Source organism: Rhinatrema bivittatum, chromosome 1, assembly GCF_901001135.1.
Source record: "Rhinatrema bivittatum chromosome 1, aRhiBiv1.1, whole genome shotgun sequence".
Classification (NCBI taxonomy): domain Eukaryota; kingdom Metazoa; phylum Chordata; class Amphibia; order Gymnophiona; family Rhinatrematidae; genus Rhinatrema; species Rhinatrema bivittatum.
Genome location: NC_042615.1, coordinates 333,840,191 through 333,862,559, shown reverse-complemented (window position 1 = coordinate 333,862,559; position 22,369 = coordinate 333,840,191). Strand labels below are relative to the sequence as shown.

At 43.9% G+C, this 22,369-nt stretch overlaps 1 protein-coding gene across 3 annotated transcripts in view; it reads right to left on the bottom strand.

The window, feature by feature from the left end:
- G3BP2 (G3BP stress granule assembly factor 2) overlaps positions 1-22,369 on the bottom strand; it is a 170,067-nt gene that overhangs the window by 4,153 nt on the left and 143,545 nt on the right. For all 3 annotated transcript variants that reach the window (XM_029598259.1, XM_029598279.1, XM_029598269.1), the window contains one exon: positions 6,762-6,880. In XM_029598259.1, coding sequence (XP_029454119.1) covers positions 6,762-6,880 — 119 coding nt within the window. The remainder of the gene's footprint in view (positions 1-6,761; positions 6,881-22,369) is intronic.

Sequence of the window (22,369 nt, the reverse complement as noted above, 5' to 3'; positions counted from 1 at the left end):
AAGTTAATCAGTTTTCACTTTCTTAGAAGACAAGCAAAATGTTATGTCCTCACAGTTGGGGAATCCCTAGCCACAGGCTGCCTCCGACAAAAGGGGAAAAACAGAAAAACACCACCAATAGGCAAAACTATTTTTGGTGGCAACAAGCCATTTTTTTTTGGTCACTATTTTTTGAGAAGACAACTGGCCCTGGTAAGATGGAGTTGTGTACTAAACCTCAGCTAGACCCCACAGCACAGATTAACCAAACCTGTTGTCATATTGGAGAGTCTGTCTAAAGAAAGAGACGTGAAAGTGTGGACTGAATTCCATGTCACAGCTTTGCAATTCTCTTCCATGGAGGCCAATCTCAGGTGGGCCATCTTAATATTATGAGACTTAACATGCCCATCCAGTCAAACCTATCTGGCCATAACAAAAAGATACAATCTACTATCAGATTAGAAAGGGTGTGCTTGGCAACAGTTCCAGGTTTGTTAGTGTCAAAAGAAATACAAAAAGCTAAGTGGACTTTCTAAAGGCTTTATTAGTCTGCTCCAGATAGACGGCCAAGGCGCATTTGTAATCCAAACTGTGTAAGGCTTACTCACTTTCCAGTTTGGATCGCAAATGAGGAAAAACATTGTAAGGATGATTAACTGGTTAAGGTGCAAGTCCAACAGTACTTTAGGCAGGAACTTGTATACACAGAACCACCCTATTAAAATAAAAAGCCCCCCAAAAACAAAAACTTAGTATACAGCAGATAAGTCACTAAAGGCCTGGAGCTCACTGATTCTGCGAACTGAAGTGACAGTTACCAAGATCAGGTATTTCAGCTTACAGGAGTCTAATGACTCAAAGAAAACTTTCATCAATTGGGTAAGTACCATGCTGAGATCCTGAAACACCATGGGAGGCTTCAATAAGCAAGATCTGCATGAATTTGACAACTAAAGGCTGCACTAAGATGGGATCACTTTCTATATGTTGGTGATACACACCAATTGCATTAAGATGAATCCTAATGAAATTAGTCTTCAGATCACACTCTGAAAGATGTAGAGGGTATTCAAGCACTTAATTTGAACAGGAGAAAGGGTCTAGAGCAGGGGTCGGCAACCTATGGCATACATTCCAGTGGTACGTGAGGACATTTTTAATGGCACAGTAGCAGCGGTATGGCACTGAATAGAGCTAAGCAGAAACTCCATCCACCACTGCATCAAGCAGGCAGCTTGCTACGCATTGCAACATTCCTCCCGTGTCACCGCTCTTATCACAAGAATGGCCCTGCAACAGCAGATGACATTTTGTAACTTGATTCCTGCTGCCAACCACTCCAAGATAAGACGGGCCACCGCAAAGCCCATCCCGTGGCAGCAGAAAAGAGAGAGGACCTGGAAGGCAGTTGAAGACGAGAGAGGCCTAGCAGGCTGCTGCAGAGCCCATCCCGCAGCAGCCGAAAATAGGAGGAGGACCCAACAGCTGCCAACGGACACCATCAAGTGGCGGCTGAAGAAGGGGCCCAGGCGCGACTGCGTGTGGGAGAAGGAGTGTGCGTGCGCGACTGCGTGTGGGAGGAGTGTGCGTGCGCGACTGCGTGTGTGTGACTACATGTGGGAGAGAGCTTACAGAACACCCTCTCCCCAATCTAGGGAGTAGGCATCTGAGGCTAATTTGCCTTGTCCCTCTTCTGGAGCAGAAATTGAGACCTTTTTGTTCAGAGGAGTTCCAAACAGATCCATCACAGGTGTTCCCCACTCACAGAATATCTGGTTTGCTACTCTCCTGTCCAGGGATCTTTTGTGTGGTTTTTAGATCTGACTCAATTCGTCTGCCAGAACATTCTTCTTGCCTGCCAGGTATGTGGTCCTTAGGCCCATTCCCTGAGAAAATGGCCCAATCCCACATCTGCAGATAACAAAGAATAGATGCCCAAGGGTCTTTTTCCAAATCTTTAATTGGTGGAGACGTATTGATTAATTAAAAGTGCCCAACTCGTGCCGAGTTTCGCCACATTCCAGTGGCTGCCTCAGGGGCTATGAGTAGACATAAATATGAATATAATAAATCATAAATACATTAAAAATCATAAAATAAGTCAAAAAATAAATTAATAAAATGCAAAACATTTAAAATAGTCAATAAAGTTAAAATATAGTAAAATGAACCTCAAATAATAAATCAGAACATACATTGATTTTTATATTTTAGCCACGCGTATCTTATAAAATCCGGGGTTGGCGCGCGCTGCCTGTTCCCTCCGAGGCCACTCCGAAATCGGAGTGGCCTCGGAGGGAACTTTCTTTCCACCCCCCCGCACCTTCCCCTCCCTTCTCCACTCCCCCGGCCCTATCTAAACCCCCCCCCCCCCACCTTTGTTGGCAGATTTACGCCTGCTGAAAGCAGGCGTAAATCTGCGTGCGCCAGCGGGCTGCTGGCGCGCCATCACCCGACCCAGGGGCTGGTCCAGAGGCCTCGACCACGCCCCCGGTCCCGCCCCTCCCCTTTTACGAAGCCCCGGGACTTACGCGCGTCCAGGAGCTGTGCGTGAGCCGGCGGCCTATGCAAAATAGGCGCGCGAGTGCCCTGCGCACATAAATCCAGCCGGATTTACGTGCACAGGGCTTTTAAAATCCGGCCCAGTATGCAGCGCCATTTGAGAATGGAACCGGGAGAAGCTTAAGCGTTACATTATTTATTCAAGGTGTGCTTTATCTATCCTTTTTCCAAGTTTTCTTCTTTTTCCTTTTTTTCCCCTTTTTTCTTTTTAAATTTTGGATCTGATTAATTGTTTGATTTCACAGATACGTCTAATGTGGATGTTGTTGGAATTAACTAATAGTTATTCAGTGTGCTCTCATTTAAGGTAAAGATTTTACCTTTCCTAAAATACATATAGGTCTCCTATTGTCTAATAATAGTTTTTAGATTGATGTTGCTCACATGCTGGGTTTTTTTTTTTACTCAGTTATTAGTCTGCTTTTTTCACTCAGTTATTAGTCTGTATGTCATGTTTATTCAGTTAGTCTGTATGTCTTTTCTTATATGTATGCTATATTGATTTTTACATGTTACATTGATTTTTATATTTTAATGTATGTTCTAATTACTTATTTATTATTTATATGAGGTTCTTTTCACTATATTTTAACTATTTGTTTTAAATGTTTTGCATTTTATTAATTTATTTTGACTTATTTTATGATTTTTAATGTATTTATGATTTTTATATTCATATTTATGTTTACTCATAGCCCCTGAGGCAGCCACTGAAATGTGGCGAAACTTGGCGCGAGTCTGGCACTTAATTAATACATACGTCTCCACCAATTAAAGATTTGGAAAAAGACCCTTGGGCATCTATTCTTTGTTGTTATCCTCGCAGCATTGTTTGATTGCCTACCTTGCTGTTTTCTGGGCCCAATCCCACATCTGGACAGCATCCTAACAACTAAGGTATGAGAGCCTGTTCCTTCCTGCTTGTTTACATAGAACATTGCTACCTGATTGATAGGGTCATTCTTTAAACTGCGATATGCTGTTATCACGTGATTATGGCCTTATCGCACGTGATATTAGCCGCATCGCAGCAGTACAATTTAAATTAGGGGAAGGGGAGGAGTGAGGGTGGGGTTATGGTCCAGCAGCACTGTGGGCGATAATTTTTCCATATTGCCAGCAGTACCACGGGAAATAACACCTTTTCCCGTGGCACTATGGGGGCGAAAGCGAGCGGCCCAGCTGCAACCACGGCAGGTGAAAACGCACCACCGTGATGCGGCCGGCTGCATATTTTCACCCCCCTGCCTCTTTTTTCCCCCCACAGGCCATCATTCTGCTATATTTATAGCAGAATGATGAATCCCGGGGTGAGTTAGCACAATTTTGTTGGCTCTTAGCTCTGAGAAATTTGATGGATCTTTTCCCTGAGTGGACAAGTTGGATGCACTCAGAATAATCTGAGTGGGAGAAATTTGGAAGGAGATTCCTCTGGCTAGATTTGTTTGAATCAGTCAGCTATTTGGTGATGTGGATGCTCTAAAAAATTAAAAGTGACTTCAGTCCACTATAATCGTGGACTTGTCTCATGTGGAGACATGCCATGGGTGTTACATATATTGTTTATGCCTGCTGATATTTCTTCTTCTGTGGACACAAGCATCATGATTCTTTCTTGCAGGAGAAAGGCTTTTGACTAAGTTGTATCTAGCAGAACTCCTATAAATTCCAACTGAGGTGACAGGTTCAAGTGGGATTTGGGATAATTTATGACTAACTAACAACTCTAGCATCTAGATGGTTTTGCTCATTGATTCTATGGCAACTCTTTGTGATGAACTCTTGACCAGCCAATTGCCCAGGTAGGGAAATATGTGCATCTCTAATATGCATAGGTTGGCAGCCACCACTGCAAGACATTTTATGAACACATGTGCCACCGATGCTAAACCAAATGGAGGTACACAATATTGGAGGTGAGGTTTCCCCATTACAAATCTGAGATACTTCCTGTGACCAGGAAATATCAGTGGGTGTAAGCAGCCTTTAAATCTAGGAACAGCCTCACCTTTTTCCATTAAGGAAATCAAGTTGCCCAGGGAAATTATCAAGGTGTTTTGTTTTGGGGTTGTTTTTTTTAACCAGGAATATGTTCAAAGCCATTAAGTCTAGGATGGGATGGAGTCACCCTGTTTTCTTTGGAATCAGGTACTTGGGAAAAAAACCTCCCAATCCTCCTTCCCTGGTGGAACAGGTTCAACTGTATAGACCTATAAAGGGAAGAAGAGTTCCTTTTGCAGCAGTTCCTGATGTTGAGCAGACCAAGAGCTTCTCAGAGGATAGTTTGGGAAGGTTTCCAATAGATGTAATATATATCAATTTTTGATTATACTGAGAACTCAAATGTATGAGGTTATTCTGGATCTATGGTTTAGGTAAAGCCTTAGATTTCCCTCAACAGGAAGGTTCTCCAGCATGCATACTGGGATTTTGGCAATGGTTTCCTGATTGCAATCAAAACCACTGTCTCAGGTTTTGGCTAGGTTGCTAGCCTTGGTTTTGGGGCCCTCTGAGAAGGGAGCAAGGTCCCTGCTGTTGATGGGAACAAGGAAGTGGGGGGGTAATGCCTCCTCATATCATAGAAGGGTCTTCTTGGCACTCAACTCAAATATCTCTAGAGAAGAAGTCTGGAGAGGCAGTGGCAAGATCCTGGAGTGTAGCACACTGGTCCTTAATTTGAGTCACTGCTTCCTTGATGTCATCTCCAAAGAAATTCTCGTACTGCATGGTATTTCAGCGAGTGTCTTGCAAATTATGACCAAGGTCCAAGGCCTGAAACCATGTGAGCCTGTGGAAGATAAATACCCAATGCAGAGATTCTTGATACAGTTTTAAACACATTGTATGTCAACCAGACCATATATTTTCCTCCCTCCATACCCTGACACTAATGATTCTAAAGCATCAAGCCTCTCTGGAGGAAAATGCTATGTGGGTATTTAATATAGTACCCTTATAAAAACTTTTCTCCCAATAAAAGATCAATATTATGAGAATCCTTCCCCAGAGGTATTGAAGAGTGGTTTCCAAACCTCTTTGCCTGTTTAAGAACAAATGTAACCATAACGGAATGATAGGGCAATAGTTGTTCAAATCTGGGAGCTTTTTGGACACTATTTATTGCATCCACTTTCTTGTTTACCAGTGAAAGGGGAGGGGGTCTCTCTTATTCCCATCTGTCTCCGCTGCAGGATCTCGTGAATGGGCAATGGCAATCACCTTTAGGTGGAATGATCCACGAACTGAAGAATGTCAAGCATTTTTACCCTGGATTCTTCCTCCTTCTGAAAATTAAATGGAATGTTTCTCTACATTCTCTTCACAAAATCAGCAAATGAAAGATCATCTGGGATTTTCTCCTTTTTCTATTGAGGAGCAGAATTCAAGAGGAGATGCGTTGATGTCTCTTGATCAGCACGGTTCTCAGATCTGTAGGCATAACCCCAGGAATAGCCTGACACTGAGCCAGTATCAAAGGCTGGCAGTGTGGTCTGAATGTGCATCTGACTAGAAGACTGTTTGTGAGGGTACCCCCTTTGTTGCAGTCTAGACCACCATTGAATTTCTGTGCCTTGGAGAAGCTTCTTCTCTGATATACTATTAGTTCTAAGCAGCAACAACATCCTCTGGAGGACATCTTCCCAAATGTGGAACACCCTAAAAAGTCATGGCCCTCCCCCAAATAGAGCATACATCTGTTGTATGGGGTCTGTGAGAGACATGATGCCTGTGCACAGGGGAGGCATTTAATGATGCTGTAAGTCTTTTCTGTGACAGACTGAAAAATGAGGCAAAAACCAAACTCCTCGATTTTTAAAGGAAAAACTGGATTGATACCTCCAAATACTTGGATATCTATGCATGTGGCAGCAACTGAAAAACAAGGAAATTTGAAAATGACTAAAAACCTACCTAATCAACCAAGGAGGTTGAAAAGGACACAAACCAAGATAGTCCACAAAACAATTTTTGAAGAATTCTCCTGGGGATGAAAACATGTGACCATTGGGTGCACAGAAAACGAAATAAGTGGCCTAATGCAACATCTGATACAGGATGGCATGCACATGCTCAATAGTGTGTGCCAAAGCTTCTAGAAGCTTGCAGTAAACCACCTGCTGGGCTCTGTCTGATGACATCACCTACCTTTTAGGATTTATCATCCTGCTTGTTCTTGGAGAAGGGTTCTATCCTTCTTTACCTAGTATCAAACTTACTTTGGCAAGTAAAATCCTTTGAACTGGTTCAGAGTCATCAAAAACCACAAAGCCAAAGTTTGGCAGTTTTCCTCCAACACCCTTGGTATTGATGCGAAGTTCAACCACATTCCCATAACCTGGTGAGAGAAAAAATTATATGCTACCAATGGTGACATGGCTATCCCACACTATTTCAAAAATCCTCTCTGAAATAATTGTATTTCAATAATCAGGTAGGTGGATCAATTTCTGTCCATTTCAATTATCACTGCCTCCCTACTTGTGGTAGGATTCATAAGGACAACTTTTTTTTTTTTTTTTTTTTTTTTTTTTTTTTTTTTTTACTACCAAGGTCACTTTTTCACTCCCATAGAAAAAAATCCATACAGTTCTAGCCAAATTCACTGGAAAGAAATAGCCAAGCAGGTCCAGTATTTCCCTCCTCTTCTATTTGTCATGTCCAATCAACAAGTGGACTCTTCTGATGTGACAATTGGGTGGGAGTATGGAGCATGACAAAAAGAAAAGGGAAATAGAGCCCAATTGTAATTTTCTTTGCACCCAGTTAATTTGATTGAAATGGAAGAGCTTGTTTGTTTTTAAAGAAACCATTTTAGAAAAAAATTGACCCATGCAGTTCAACTCCATGACAGAAAGGGCAGGCCTTATGGCAAATTTTAATTTTTCAATGAGTAGAAGATACTGCAGCTTTAAACAGCAAAAGCTTTACTCCTGGGGGAATTCTGTGCAAAACATTTACAAATTCCACACCCAATATTTTAAAATTCTAGACAATTTGTTTATATAACACAATATAATAATGGTCTTTGACTAATAGTTAATTTATAATGCAGTACAGAAACAAGTTATTTAAAGATACAGGATTTTAAATTTTTTGTGTGCAGATTTTAGCCCCTCCAGTTGCTCTCCCTTCCCTTAGGCTCGGTGACCCTCCCCCAGGTCTCCCCCCCCCCCCCCCCCCACCCCACCTTTATGGCTTCAATTCCTTCCCTATGCTTGATCTCTCCTCTCCCTCAGTCATCCATCTATTTCACTTGCTACCTCCCCTCCGGGCTGATTCCTCTCTTATCCCGGTCCCCCTCCTCCAGATTTTTCTCCCTGCTCCAAGCAGCTCAAATCCCCTCCCACATTCTCTCCCCAAGCCTTGAACCCCTTCCTCAGCTCCCCTCTACAGTTCCCACCCCTCAACTCTAGCAAGACCCTCTGTCTACCCCCCCCCCCCAACAGGGCTTGACTCCTTGAGGGGGAGGGGGCAAACAAAGAGATCCCCCTTCTCCAGTTCTTTCCCCTCACCCCGGTAAGACCCCTTAGTTTTCTGTCTGCCATACCCTCTTTAGCAAAACCCCCAGCTCTCTCCTACCTTCTCCCAAGTTCACTGTCTACCTCATTCATTCAGGCTCCCCCGGAACCCCACTGCCCCCTCTCCTTTGTTTGGGCTGCACAGGCCAAGGTTGATATAGGCTCATCTCTTCTGGCTGGGGTGGGCCACTTCTGACTTTCTCAACTCTTCTGGGTCTGCATAAGCCAGCCTGCCACTGATCCTCTCTCATTTCTAATTAACAAATGATGTTCCTTCCTCTCTTTTTGCCCACACGGGCTTCATCTGCCATTGCTACTGCTGCTTATAGATTCTCATATCCAATTCTGTGAAGCAAACAGAATTCTGTACAGGAGCGTAATTCTGCCCAACTGCGTAATACAGAGAGTAAAGATAGTCTACCATATCAGCTTCAAATAAAGTTGAAACAGTTTTAAAGATATCTTCTCTTGAAATCATTTTCAGCTATTTATTCCATAAACAATCTATCAATGCATCATGATAGAATCAATATAAGTTCTAATGAGAAGCACAACAGTCTCTACATTTACACTTTTAAACGATGGAAAGTGAGAGAAGCTTCCAAAATGTTTGTTCCTGTTCATACCCAGATCAGTCCAGACAAGTGAGATTTGCATCCCTACCAGCAGATGGAGACAGAACAAACCTTTGAGGCACTGCTACATATCCGAGAGTGCCACTTATAGTCCCTCAGTATTTTTCTGTCTCCAGCAGATGGTAGAGGAACAAACCTGCACTCTGACAAAAAAAAAGCAAGAGAGAATGAGAAGTTAAGAAGTTGGACTGAGGCTCCCTGAGGTGTTAGGTACTTTCTTGGACCATCCCTCAGGTGGAGCCAGGCAACCTGGGGGGGGTGGAAACCTCTAATCTGGCTGTAGCTTACTGCTTTCCGGAGGTATTGATAGCCAGGGAACTGGCTCCCTCGTGGCCTCTGAGGTCTCCTCCTGCAAGCTGCCATCCTCTTCAAGGGAAGTGATCCTGTTCTCTAACTTTGTATTAAGTTTTTCTGGGGAAAAAAAAGTTAGCAAAGCGGTTTAACAAGAAGGCAGGAGCTTCAAATCTGGGCAGCATGGTGGTTGAAGCGCTTTAGGTGGCTGGAACTGTTGGCGCCAGCTGGAGCGGGAGAGTGTGATAGGAGCCGCTTTTGTCTTCCACCGGGGGATCCAGGTGAAAGGAGGAGGTTTGCCACGCGTTGCTTGGGCTGGCACAGCAGTGCCTAAACCATGTGGGCAGCCTGTTTTTTTCTTCAGCGCGCTCAGGCTGAATTTTTTGGCTTTTGGCGACTGCGTGGATTATGGTGCTGAAACCGCGCATGGCAGCATGGAGAGCATGTGGTCTCTGTTCCACGAGACTCAATACATGTTCCCTCAGTACCGACTTTGTCGGGGGAAGAGGGAACCTCCACGGGAGTGGAAATAATGGAAGGCTTTTAGGTCTTCGGGGGCCGTGGCTGCAGTCCTGAGGGGAGGGGTCCACCTGGTGCAGCTGTGCCTGTGGGAGATTTCCCTCTGCCTTTCACCTGTGGACCAGAGTGCCAAGGAGGATCGGGGGGGGGGGGGGGGGGGGGGGGGCGAGGGAAGGAGAGTCTGATGAGAGCCTGCTCGGTCAGGGGGCAGAGGACCTGGAGGAATTTTCTCCGGAGTTTGTCCTACTCCTGCATAAGGCCCTTCCTGGCAAAGAAGGGAGCAGCCCAGAAAGAAGCAGCCATGTTGCTCTTCCAAAAGATCACAAGGAGTTTTTCTTCAGGAGGCTCTGGAGACCTGCTAAAACGCTTGGGCCTGGGTCGAACAGGAACAGAGGCAGATCCCAGGGATTTGGACAATTCTGATGACCTGCAGGAGGATACTGCAGACCCTCATGGGGCAGGTCTGGTTGTGGATGCAGATGCGGCTCCAAATGCGGATCCTGATGTTAAGGATGACCCTGATCCGGATGAGTTACCGGTAATGGAGGATGATGATCCTCAGGTGGTCTGCCTGTTTAAGAAGGAAGAGCTGCAACACCTCATGCCCCAGGTGTTGGAGGAATTAGGGATTAAGGTGGCTCAGGAAGAGAGAGTGATAACGAAGGGGTGAATCCGGTCCTGGATGGACTGTGTGGTCCTCCTAGTGCCTTTCCCTTGCCTACGAAAATTCAGAAACTGGTGAACCAGGAATGGGAAAGGTCAGCAGGACTACGGCTAAGCTTTACCCGTTGATGGAAGAGACCATAGAGCTCATAAGGGTGCCTCAAGTGGATGCTGCGGTTTTGATGGTTACCAAGATGACCACCATTCCAGTGGCTGGTTAAGTTACTCTGAAGGATATGCAAGACCGCAAATTGGAGATTCAGTTAAAACAGATGTTTGAAGTTTCAGCCTTTAATCTCCTTCTGCAATTTGTGGCAGTATGATTCAGTGGTGCTGGGTTTAGAAAGCATAGGAACAGGCCTCATCCGAGGCATTCAGTCCATGAGGTCTGCGCGTTTGGAGGCTGGAGTGGCATATGTGGTGGATGCAGTGCATGACTTGGTGCGCGCTTCGGCCAGAAGCATGGTCTTGGCGGTAGTGGCCTCCAGGCTTTTGTGGTTGCGCAATTGGTCGGCTGACATGTGGTCCAAGTCCCAGCTGTGCAATCTTTCCTTTAAAGGGAAACTCCTGTTTGGAGAGGTTTTGAATCAGTTGATGAAGACTTTGGGGGAGTCAAAAGAGAACAGGTTATCTGATAAGAGGAGCAGCAAGAAGGTTTTCCTGTACTGGTTCCGTTTTTGGGATTCACGATGGTTCCAGACAAGCAAGAGTTCCTCAGTCTCAGGACCAAAGCAGTCTTTGGGACTACAGCAGTCCTTTCAGGGCTCCCACAGATTCTCTAGAGATGTCACCAGTCAGGAGACTGGAGGAGGAAAGTCAGCACAATGAAGCCAGGGATGCCCAATCTTCCACACAAGTGGTAGGGGGCAGATTGTCCAGCTTTTACTAGGAGTGGGTCAAGATTACATCGGACCGCTGGGTTCTGGAGGTGGTACGAGACAGCTATTCTTTAGGATTTTCACGCCAGAGAGGCATTTCTAGAGTCCCAACTACTAGTCTTGAAGCAAGTGAGAAGCAGTGAGAGGGACTCTACAGAGGTTTAAGTTTAAACTTAGTTCCACAGTCCTGTTGGTCGAGCAGGGACAGGGGAAGTGCTCCATTTATTTCATGGCCCCCAAAAAGGAGGGCATCTTTTGACCCATTCTGGATTTGCAAAAGGTGAACGTAGCCTTGTGGGTTCCAAGTTTTCTTATGGAGACTTTGTATATGGTCATAGCGGCAATGTGCAGAGGAGAATTCTTGGTGTCTTTGGACCGGACAGAGACTTATCTCCATATTCCATTTGGATGGACCATCAGATGTTTCTGCGGTTCATGGTGTTGGGACAGCATTTTCAGTTCCAGGCTCTTCACTTTGGCTTGGCCATAGCACCCTGAACCTTCACAAAAGTGATGGTGGTGGCAGCCTTGAGGCAGAGGATTTTAGTCCATCCGTATCTGAACAATTGGCTCATTCTGGCGAAGATGGAGGAGTGTGTTCGATCCATCCAGCAAGTTATGGACACCTTGAGTTTGCTGGGTTGGGTGATAAATGTGGCAAAGAGTCACCTAGTTCTGACCCAGTCATTGGAGTATCTGGGAGTGCAATTCGATACCCGAAAATGCAAGGTGTTCCTAACTGCAGACAGATTGTCGAAATTATAGGCACAGGTGACGCGCTTGCTATGTCTGTCGGTACTAACAGTCTGGGATTATTTGCAGGTCCTAGGCTCCATGGTTCTGTGAGCCTTTTCGCACATGCGACCTTTGCAGAAGGCGCTCTTGACCAGGTGGAATCTGTTGTCAGAGGAGTATCATCTGCCTTTGCCTCTTCTACGCAAGTCCAGGTCCAGTCTCCTACGGTGGCTTTCGTGCCAGAACCTGGAAAAGGAGTGGATCTGGAGGCCCCAGACTGGGTGGTAATGACCACAGACGCCAGCCTCAATGGTTGGGAGGCGGCGTACTTGGAGCAGTCTGCCCAAGGTCTTTGGTCAACAACAGAGACGTCCTGGTCTATCAACCAACTGGAGACAAGCGCAGTCTGCAGGGCCCTGGAGGCCTTTCCACCTCGATCAAAGGTTGGATGGTTCACTTTTTTTGGACAATGAGACAGTGGCGTACATCAATTGTCAAGGAAGGACAAAGTCACGCGGTGGCTCTGGAGGCTCAGCAGCTGTTTGGGTGGAATGTCACCTCGAGGGAATAGCGGCATCTCACGTCGCAGGAGTGGATAATGTGCAAGCGGATTTCATCAGCAGGTAACAACTAGATCGGGGGACTGGAAGCTGTCCCTAGAAGCTTGAGATTGCATTTGCGCCAGTTTGGGCGTTCCCCAGTTGGATCTCATGGCAAGGCGTGCCAACGCAAAAGCAATAAGGTTTTTCAGTCGCAGAAGAGAAAAGTCTGACCGGAAGGTCTGGATGCTCTAGTGTCTCTGTGGCTGACAGGAGTTCTCCTGTACATTTTCCCTCCTTGGCCACTCGTCGCTCGAGGCACGTAGAATCGCATCCAGGGAAGGTGCTATTGCTGGCACCAGAGTGGTCGCAGCGACCATGGTTTGCAGATCTGGTGCATCTCATGATAGCGGAACCCCTTAAGTTAGCAACCTTGGCAGGTGAGTTTTGGCAGGGTCCCATACTTTCGGATCAGGAGGATCACTTTTGTCTTGCGGATTGGCTTTTGAGAGGTGGTAGTTGCACCTGAAAGGATATTCGGAACTAGTTATTTCCATATTACTCCAGGCTAGAAAACCCTCTACTTCTCTCACATACATCAGAGTATGAAATGTGTTTTGAGTCTTGGTGTCTAACAGTGACTGGATCCCCTGACTGAATGCTCCTCACATCTTAGCCTTTTTGTAGCAAGGGTTGTCTAAGGGTCTAGCCCAGTGGTTCTCAACCTTTTTTCTGTCGGGATACAGCTGACAGATGGTTCTCACATGCGTGACACACTGAACACATGACTGTCACGGGGCTAAATGTAAACATATACTCTGTATCTACAGGATCCACCCTGACCCCCAACAATGGCTACAGAACAGAACTAGGACATTCCTCGTTCAATTTACCATACAAAAAAGATGTCTGGTGTCATCTCCGTAACAGAAACAAACACTCTCCTACCAGGTGCAATAGCCCTCTTTATGAAAAAAAAAGAGTAATTTACCACCTATGCATGTTCTATTGAGAAAACAACAAATAATATTGATACAAATGCCTACATGCTAGTAAAATACTTCACTTTGGTCATACACATAGAATAGACCTTCACCAAGTACAGAAAGACCACAAATTACAAATATGGAAACAGAAACTGGAATGGAAACCCAAAAAAGCCACTCTGCATTATGTGCAAAACAGAAATATAGCACTTAACAGACTTCCAGGATCTGCAATAATGTACACAAACTAATGCGCACAAAGTTACACCTGCATTATGGAACTCAAACAGTAATAACCCTACCTATGAAAAGGCAGCACTGCAAAAATTACACCAGGCCCTAAACACCAATAAACCTCCTATTAGGAAAACAGAACAAGCCAAGCTGCTATAGATCCCTACCAAGAAACTACAAGCTTGCAGAACACCCTTAGCTGGGTCACAAACTTAGAACACAGACAGACCCTCACCAAATACAGAATAAAGTGATCATAAAGCTAATGTTTGTGTGTTTCACTGCATACAGAGTTTGGCTTCTTGCTGTTTCCAATTCAGTTTTTGTCTCCACATTTCTATTTATACATTCCTCGAGAAATATAAAATAATTCTAAAACTAGAATATAATAAAATGTTTCAAACAGATAAATGGAATAACATCCAATCATTAAAAATTTTCAAAATTAAAAATTCTCCAAACACCAATAAAATATTTCTAAAAGCAGACATCACATAATACCCAATAATTAAAATGCCAGTCAATCAAGAAAGATAAACTTAAAAAGCCACCTTTACTTACCCTCTCCAGTAACTCTCCTACTCCTTTCCTTTGTAGGCCAATAGAACATACCAGAAGCAGCAAGGGCTGCTGAAACTCTGTCCTCACGCTCTTCTTCCTTATGGCCCATGACTAGTCTATTTCACACACACTTTCTCTCTCACACACCAGTCACCTCCCTGACCAATGTCTCTTTCTCTCTCACACACACACACACGTCACCTCTCTGAAAAATCTCTCACACCAGTCATGTCCCCGACCAATCTCTTTCTCACACACACCAGTGACTTTCCTGAGCAGTATCTTGCTCTCACACGTTTTCTCTTACTTACACACATGCTGGCTCACAAGCAGAGTCCTGACAGGCTAGAAACTGCAGCAGGAATGACCTCCCCGCCCCGCAGTGGTAAGAAGGCAGCATTCAGCTGATTGCTTATGCTATCACGGCACAGAGCAGTCAGCCTAGAATGTAATTATGTTTTTTCTTCTCCCTACCCCAGCCTTTTATTTTTTTTTGCAGTTTGATTATGTTTTCTTGCTGGTGTCACGCTGGCAAGAGAAGGGGAGGTCAGAGTGGCCAGCCAACACTGATCTTCAGCTGCGAGCAGCTGATGGACGGCTTTCCCCAACAGCCGCGCGGCAGGAAATCTTGGCGGCCACATTCTCAGCTGACTGCTCTGTGCCGCGATGTTCGCAGCACAGGCAAACTGCTGAGTGTAGCTGGGCCAGGGAGAGTCTTGGGATGTGATTGCTACCTCATGGCCTTTTCTTCTTCCCGTGTTCCCGGTAAACATCACTTTCTCTTCCGGACCACAGGGGCGGGAAGAAGAAAAGGTCATGTTCCTATTGCCAGCTTTCACCAACACTGCTGCCATTCCCCCTTGGGGCTTGAATGTGCTGATAGCCCGAGCAGGAAAAGCAGCAGTGTTTGTCTCGCTGAGGTGAAGGGGGGGGGGGGGGGGGGGGGGGGAGGAGAGCGGCAAGTGCATGACACACCTGCCGGTACTTTGTGACACACTAGTGTGACACGACACACTGGTTGAGAACCACTGGTCTAGCCTATAGTTTGCTCTGCATTCAAATTTCTGCCTTGGGCTCCCTTAGGGGAAAATTGAGGGGGAGGTTGTTGGGCTCTCATCTTGATGTAGTTCAGTTCTTGAAGGGAGTCAAGCATTTGCATCCTCCAATTCGGAAGTTATGTCCGGACTGGAACCTCAACTTAGTTCTGTGAGTGCTCTGTGGAGCTCCTTTTGAGCCTTTAAGGGGAGAGTCTTTGAAGGTCCTGACATTGAAGACCATTTTTCTGGTGGCTATATGTTAGCCAGATAGATTTCGGAGCTTCAGTCGCTGTCTTCCAGGGATCCTTTTTTGCGTATTTCTACTGACAGGGTGATGTTACAAATGGCCCCCTCCTTTTTACCGAAGGTGGTTTCCTTCTTTCATATAAATCAGATGGTAGAGCTTCCGGCTTTTCCAGAGTGGTCTAGGGAATGCCCACAGGATAGGGAGTTTCATCTTTTGGATGTTTGGCAGACCCTGTTGCAGTATCTGAAAGTCACCAACAGATTTCTGCAACTGGATCACCTTTTTGTGTTCAGTGGCGGGAAGAAAGAAGATAAAGCTTTTAAAGCCATGATCTCATGGTAGGTGAAGGAGACCATTTGCATAGCTTATAATTGTATCAGTCGTGAAATTCCAATAGATCTAGCAGCGCATTCTACCAGGGTGCAGGCAGTCTCCTGGGCAGAGTGTCAGTTGGTGTCTCTTCAGGGCTGCGGCGTAGTCCTCGCTTCATACTTTCATCAAGCATTGCTGATTGGACATTCGGGCGCAGGAAGATGCGACTTTTGGTGAGCGTGTTCTATGCCCGTGTCTTTCAGGTTCCCGCCCAATCTAGGGATGCTTGGGTATACCCCACTTGTCTGGATTGATCTGGGTATGAACAGGAAAGGAAACCTGGTTCTTACCTGCTAATTTTCGTTCCTGTAATACCACAGATCAGTCCAGAGACCCACCCCTTTGCTGCCAAAAGACAATTTCCTGGCAGTTGGTAAACCTTATTGCAGAAATTTTGCAAATTGTAAATATGTTGAGGGTTTTATAATTAAGCAGTTAGACTATTTTTTTCCTCTGGAAGAATGAGATGCTCCAGTTCAGGAGGTTCCAACCCCAAGTTACCTGTTTGCCCTGGAAAGGGGATTAGTGTCTACTTTTTGGCTTGGGTACAGGTCAGTACTGAGGGACTGCAGGTGGCACTCTTGGATATGTAACAGTGCCTCAAAGTTTTTCTCTGCCTCCATCTGCTGGAAGGGATTCAAATCCCACTTGTCTGGACTGATCTGTGGTATTACAGGAATGAAAATTAGCAGGTAAGAACCAATTTTCCTATCGCACACTTTCCCATCTCTTCATAAGAAACTTTAGTATGCATGTCAAAATTACATCAATGCCTTGGTATCTATATACTGGACCTTTAATCTTCACTTCAAAGCTTCCTGCTCAGGCAACTTCCATATATTTTGTTACCCTAGCAAAATCTGTCTTTCATCCTCTTATCTCCATTGCCTGCTATCTTTAACTTGCTACTTTGACGACCTCCTGCATCTATTCCTTTCTCACTTACAAAACTTTTTCCATCCACTCATCTATTTCCCTCACCACACAGGAAGTGCCTTTTCCTGATCTATTTTTTCAAGTACTTCCTTTGCACTACTTTCTTCAAGATATCTAACACAAACTCTAAGTCACCTTACCTTTAGACCCTGCTTTTACCTCAGTCCTTCATATGAATCTGTCAACTTTTCTTCCTGATCCTCTTAATCCCTTTCTCGCTCATCTGGTACATTCCCTGACATCTTCCCATATTGAATTCCTCCCTTGTATCTAATTAGATCAATCTCTGATCTTCCCTTCCTTTCTAAAGCAGTGGAACGAGTGGTGCACAGGAAAACTTGGATCTCCTGCCCCCCTTGCCATAAAAGCATTTCAATCCGTGCTCAGACTGCTCCACCCTACACAGTTCTGCTTCACCTCTAATGAACACCTTCGCTTCTCTCTCACCTTCCACCAATTCATCCTTGCTCTCCTCACACTATCTGCTGCCTTTGAAATAACTAATCACTCTACTTCTATCTACCTTTTTTACATACAGGGGATTTCCGTACAGTGTTACAGGCACTTATTTCACCGAAGTTGGACTACTGCAATGCCCTTTTGTTGGAAGTTCCAAATTCATCTTTACGCCCTTTACAACTATTACAAAAATGCAGCAGCGCGCTTATTAACCAATAAGAGGAAATATGACCACATTTCACCCGTTTTGAGAGAGCTGCATTGGCTGCCAATCCAGTCAAGAATTCAATACAAATGTCTATTATTAATACATAAAACATTATATGGCAGCAATACCAAATGGTTAAACGCATCTCTTCGTATTCATACCCCAGCCCGTAATTTAAGATCTTCAGGGAAAGCACTGCTTACGATTCCGTCACCAAAAATAGCACATTTGAGTTCAGTCAAAGAGAGGACCCTCTCCCTGGCTGGCCCAATAATTTGGAATGCACTACCACTTGACATTAGAACAGAACCAAGTATTCAGAAGTTTAAAAAATTAATAAAGACCTGGCTATTTGAGCAGGCATTTAATGAAGTAAATTGAGTCAATAGTTGACTTATACAGCTTATTAAGATACGAACTTTTAGCAAGTTTTTAGTTTATGGCTTTATTAGTAAGAGGATAAATTCCATAATATAGGGTTAGGAAGGTGAGGGTAGAATCCTCAAAGCCAAGTAATTCTGCAAAATTCTGAGGGATTAATGTTAGAATTAGCTGCCGAAATATTGGGCATAAATGCATAGAATTGTGTTAGGAACTAATTTTAGGAATTAATTTTATGCTTGTTTTATTATTTTAATGTTTGCATATTTTAGGTTTATTTTATTGTGATTCAATTGAGATGTAATTGTACTGTACTGAGATGTTATTTGTCGTATTGTTAACAGACTTGATATCTTTTGAGGAAGGTCAGTATATAAAAATGAACAAATAAATAAATACATACTCTCTGTTCTTGGCATCTGACACTGTCCTCACTGTTTACTTCTTCCCTGTCCTACAGGTCTTTTACTATCCTGATAAAAAAAAAAAGCCACCTCAGTCCTCAGTGTCTTACAAGGCTCTGCTCTTGAATTATTCCTCTTTTACAGGTACAACATCTCTGAATACCCTTTATTTTCTTAGCTTTCATATTACACTGATGACACTCAAATTCCCTCTTATTCAATAAATCTTCTCCTCCCTTCCCAATGTTGTACCTGCCTCACTGCTTTATAAATGACCAGAGACAAGTGGGTAAGGGACAAATGTTAGTTGGATTTGGACTGATTGAGAAAAGCAGCAAGAGATTGATATTGCAAGGACAGAGAAAACTTGGAAGGGTAGAAAGTTAAGATCCAAAATACCAAAATTGTGGTTTGATAGTTTTTTTTGGATAGACAAAACAGGTTGGCGATTTTGTTTAGGCTTGTAGATAGGAGGAAAGCAGTAAGCAAATTAATGAAGGCGGGGAAGGGTGGTTAGAAATATGTTTATTGAATAATTCTATTTGAGTTTTCTTATTTAATGTATGTTTAAACCCTGCAAGTCCTATATCTAGGGACAGTTGTCTATAAGTAATAAATAAAATGAAATCTGCCTCATTGTTGTATGCATTCCCATTTCCTAATGTTAAACCCACCAAAACAGAGGTTATCTACTTTCTTGCTTCTAAAGCTTTTCCCTATGTCCCACTTGAATTCTTCTGTGGACTCTCCATTTCTGATTCTATGACAAGCCTAGGAAGTCCTTGACCTGTCCCTCTCCCTCTCCCCATGCAAGTCTTCCCTTTGCACTTCCCTCCACTTTCAACTGTTTAGTGTCCATAAAATACATTTCACTCTTTTGATATATGTTGTATCCTCCTTTATGATCTCTTACCCAGGCTAGAGTACAAAAGCCTTGGGTTCTGGCTTAACTATAACATCCCACAGAACTCTGCAAATCTTCCTTCTCTACTGTCTCCCAAGTTACTCCCTTGTTTCATGCACTATTGGCTACTCATTAAATACTACATAATGTTTAAGCTATTAACCTTTAAATACAAATAGCCTTGTTCCTGTCTACCTTTTCTCCCGTTTCCCCTTGTCCAGCTCGCTTGTTACATTCCTAATCTTGCATCCATCTCACTATTCCCCCACACTAAGCAAACCACTTTTTCCAAGCCTTCCCCCCCCCCCCCTTTTAATTATCTAAGATCAGCCTCCCCCAGATGTTCAGGATGTCATTGCCCTCTCTACATTAAAAATTAAACTTAAAATTCACTTATTCTGTCTGGCCTATCCTGATGAGTAACTATTCTGACCCTGTATTCCATTTAACATACAATTTTGCACTCTTATGTTGTACATGTGTTACTTTAAAACACCCCAGACGGAATACCATACAAAAACCCATTTTTAATAAAATGTAACCAGATTATCTTCATTTTCTCACCTTTGACTTCCTTCCTCTTACCATTCAAGACTTTCCATTTGCTGGCTAAAAGCTGGAAATGCTTCCTCTGAAAGTTCAACCTTCAGCTTTGCATGGACACCAGCAAAAGCAACCTTGCAAAAGTGAACGTTAACCTCCCTCATTCTCTTCTAGAGTGAAGCACAGTATCTCCAGACTTAAACTCTGGGTTTTCTCCATCATAACATGCAGTGCAACTGCCAAACAAGGCTGCTGTGTTTTTTTACCAAAACAGGTTTATAGACAAACCTCTTCTTTTGGTACTAAAAATTGTCCTTGGATTAATTTAAATTCTCCCTCTTCCTTTACTGAAGAGACTTTGTACATTGTCTTATCAGTACGTTGTACTTTGTACATTGGTAAATGCAGAGCAGATGAATGAATTCCAACATCTTTTATTTAACTTTAGCTACTATTGCTTTAAAAGATAGTTTCATGTTTGATTTTTTTTCTTTCAGCAAATCAAGGGGGTAGCCCATGGGGGCTTCCATGGCTCCTGACGTAGCTAATTTAATGTTGGAAATTTTGAGGAGGTTTGGCTCCCACGGTGCCCATGTCACCATTTGGCCCTGTGGAACGCTATATTGATATTTTCCTCATTTGAATTGATTTATTTATTTTATTTATCGTTTTTTATATACCGTCACTCAGAGATATCACGTCGGTGTACAGAGAACATAATAAGAATAATAATAATAAAAAATAATAATTGATGATAGTCTTTTCTGATTTTATGATTTGATTGAACTGTGATAACTTAAAATTTACATACACTACTAGCAAACAATGTGCATCTTACTTGGACATTAATATTCAGTTACTTGGAGATAAATTTGAATTTTCAATCCATAGGAAACCTGATAGGAACACCTTACTGCAGTATACTAGCTGTCATCCACAGAAGTTGTAAGAATTTGCCACACAGCCAATTTTGGAATTTAAGGCGCTTATGCTGTACATTTCATGAATACAAGCCTAAAGCAAAAGAAAGGAATGGGTATTTTCAACAAAGAGGGTATCCTGAAGGGCTTATCTGCAGAGCATATAAATGAGTGCAGTGGGCAAATAGAGACCTGCTACTACAATCCAATTAAAAGCCGATCAACAGCCATCCAGTGTGTGTGTACTCCCACATTCTCTTTTGATCTATAACACTGGTCTAATTTGCAACTTCACACTTTTTGATGAACCACCTCTGTGTTGAGTCTGGGACACATTAGGGATCTTGTATGCTCAGAGTTTGACAACATTACAAATGACAATATCAAAGAGGTAAATGTGGTCATTTCTCGTTTACTCTCAATCTTTTTCCGGATCCAAGTTGCCTCTAGATATTCTGTCAGTTTTCTTAATCAATTTCACTCCACTTGTCATTCAGTTGGAGTCTTGTACATGATACGGTGGTGCCCATGTGACTTGATTTAGGTGGGGAAAACAAAATGTAGGCTTAAAACAAGCAAATGTTGCTTACCTGATGTAACAGGTGTTCTCACAGGACAGCAGGATGTTAGTCCGCACAAATGGGTGACATCGAGGATGGAGCCCAACCACGGAAAACTTCTGTCAAAGTTTCAGGAACTTTGACTGGCCCCTACTGGGCATGCCCAGCACAGCACTAACCCTGCAGCCAGCAGGGGTCTCCCTTCAGTCTTGTTTCAAAGCTACAGGCAGTGCCGAAAAATAAAATAAAAACGAACCCAACACCGCGGGGTGGCGGGCGGGTTTCGTGAGGACTAACATCCTGCTGTCCTGTGAGAACACCTGTTTCATCAGATAAGCAACATTTGCTTTCTCACAGGACAAGCAGGATGGTTGTCCTCACAAATGGGTGAGTACCGAGCTGAGGATGTCCTAACATGCACCAAATGAACCCAACGGCGTGCAACAGGCACAACAACTGGGGTGGAATTTGGGAGAGGGCATTCGCACCCTACCGGGAAGGTGGAAGGGTGTTGGTACATCAGGTTGGAAAAAGGTTACGCAAGACAGATTGGCCAAAGATGGAATCCTGTCTTCCAGCTTTGTCCAAACAATAGTGGGCTGCAAATGTATGGAGGGAACTCCAGGTTGCAGCCTTGCAGATGTCAGGAAGCGGCACCGATCGAAGGTGTGCTACTGAAGTCGCCATGGCCCTCACAGAGTGTGCTTTAACACGGTCTTGAAAAGGAATGCCAGCTTGCTGATAGCAGAAGGATATGCAGTCCGCCAACCAGGAGGAAAGAGCCTGCTTACCCACAGGTTGCCCTAACTTGTTAGGATGGAAAGAGACGAATAATTGAGTGCTCTTCCTGTGGGCAACTGTACGGTCTAGATAGAAAGCTAGAGCCCGTTTACAGTCTAGGGTATGCAGAGTCTGTTCCCCGGAGTTGGAGTGGGGCCTGGGAAAGAAGATAGGTAGTATGATGGATTGATTAATATGAAAGTCCGAAACTACCTTAGGTAAAAATTTAGGGTGAGTGCGGAGTACTGCCCGGTCCTGCAGTTTAGTGTAAGGCGGATAGGTAACTAGGGCCTGTAATTCACTAACCCTGCGAGCTGAAGTGATAGCCAAAAGGAATAATACTTTCCATGTGAGATATTTTAAGTCACAGGAGTAAAGAGGTTCGAAAGGTGGTTTCATAAGGCAACCAAGAACCAGGTTAAGGTCCCAAGATGGGGCCGGAGGACGTAAAGGTGGCTTCAAATGGAGCAATCCTTTAAGAAAACGTGTAACAAGGGGTTGTACTGAAATAGGG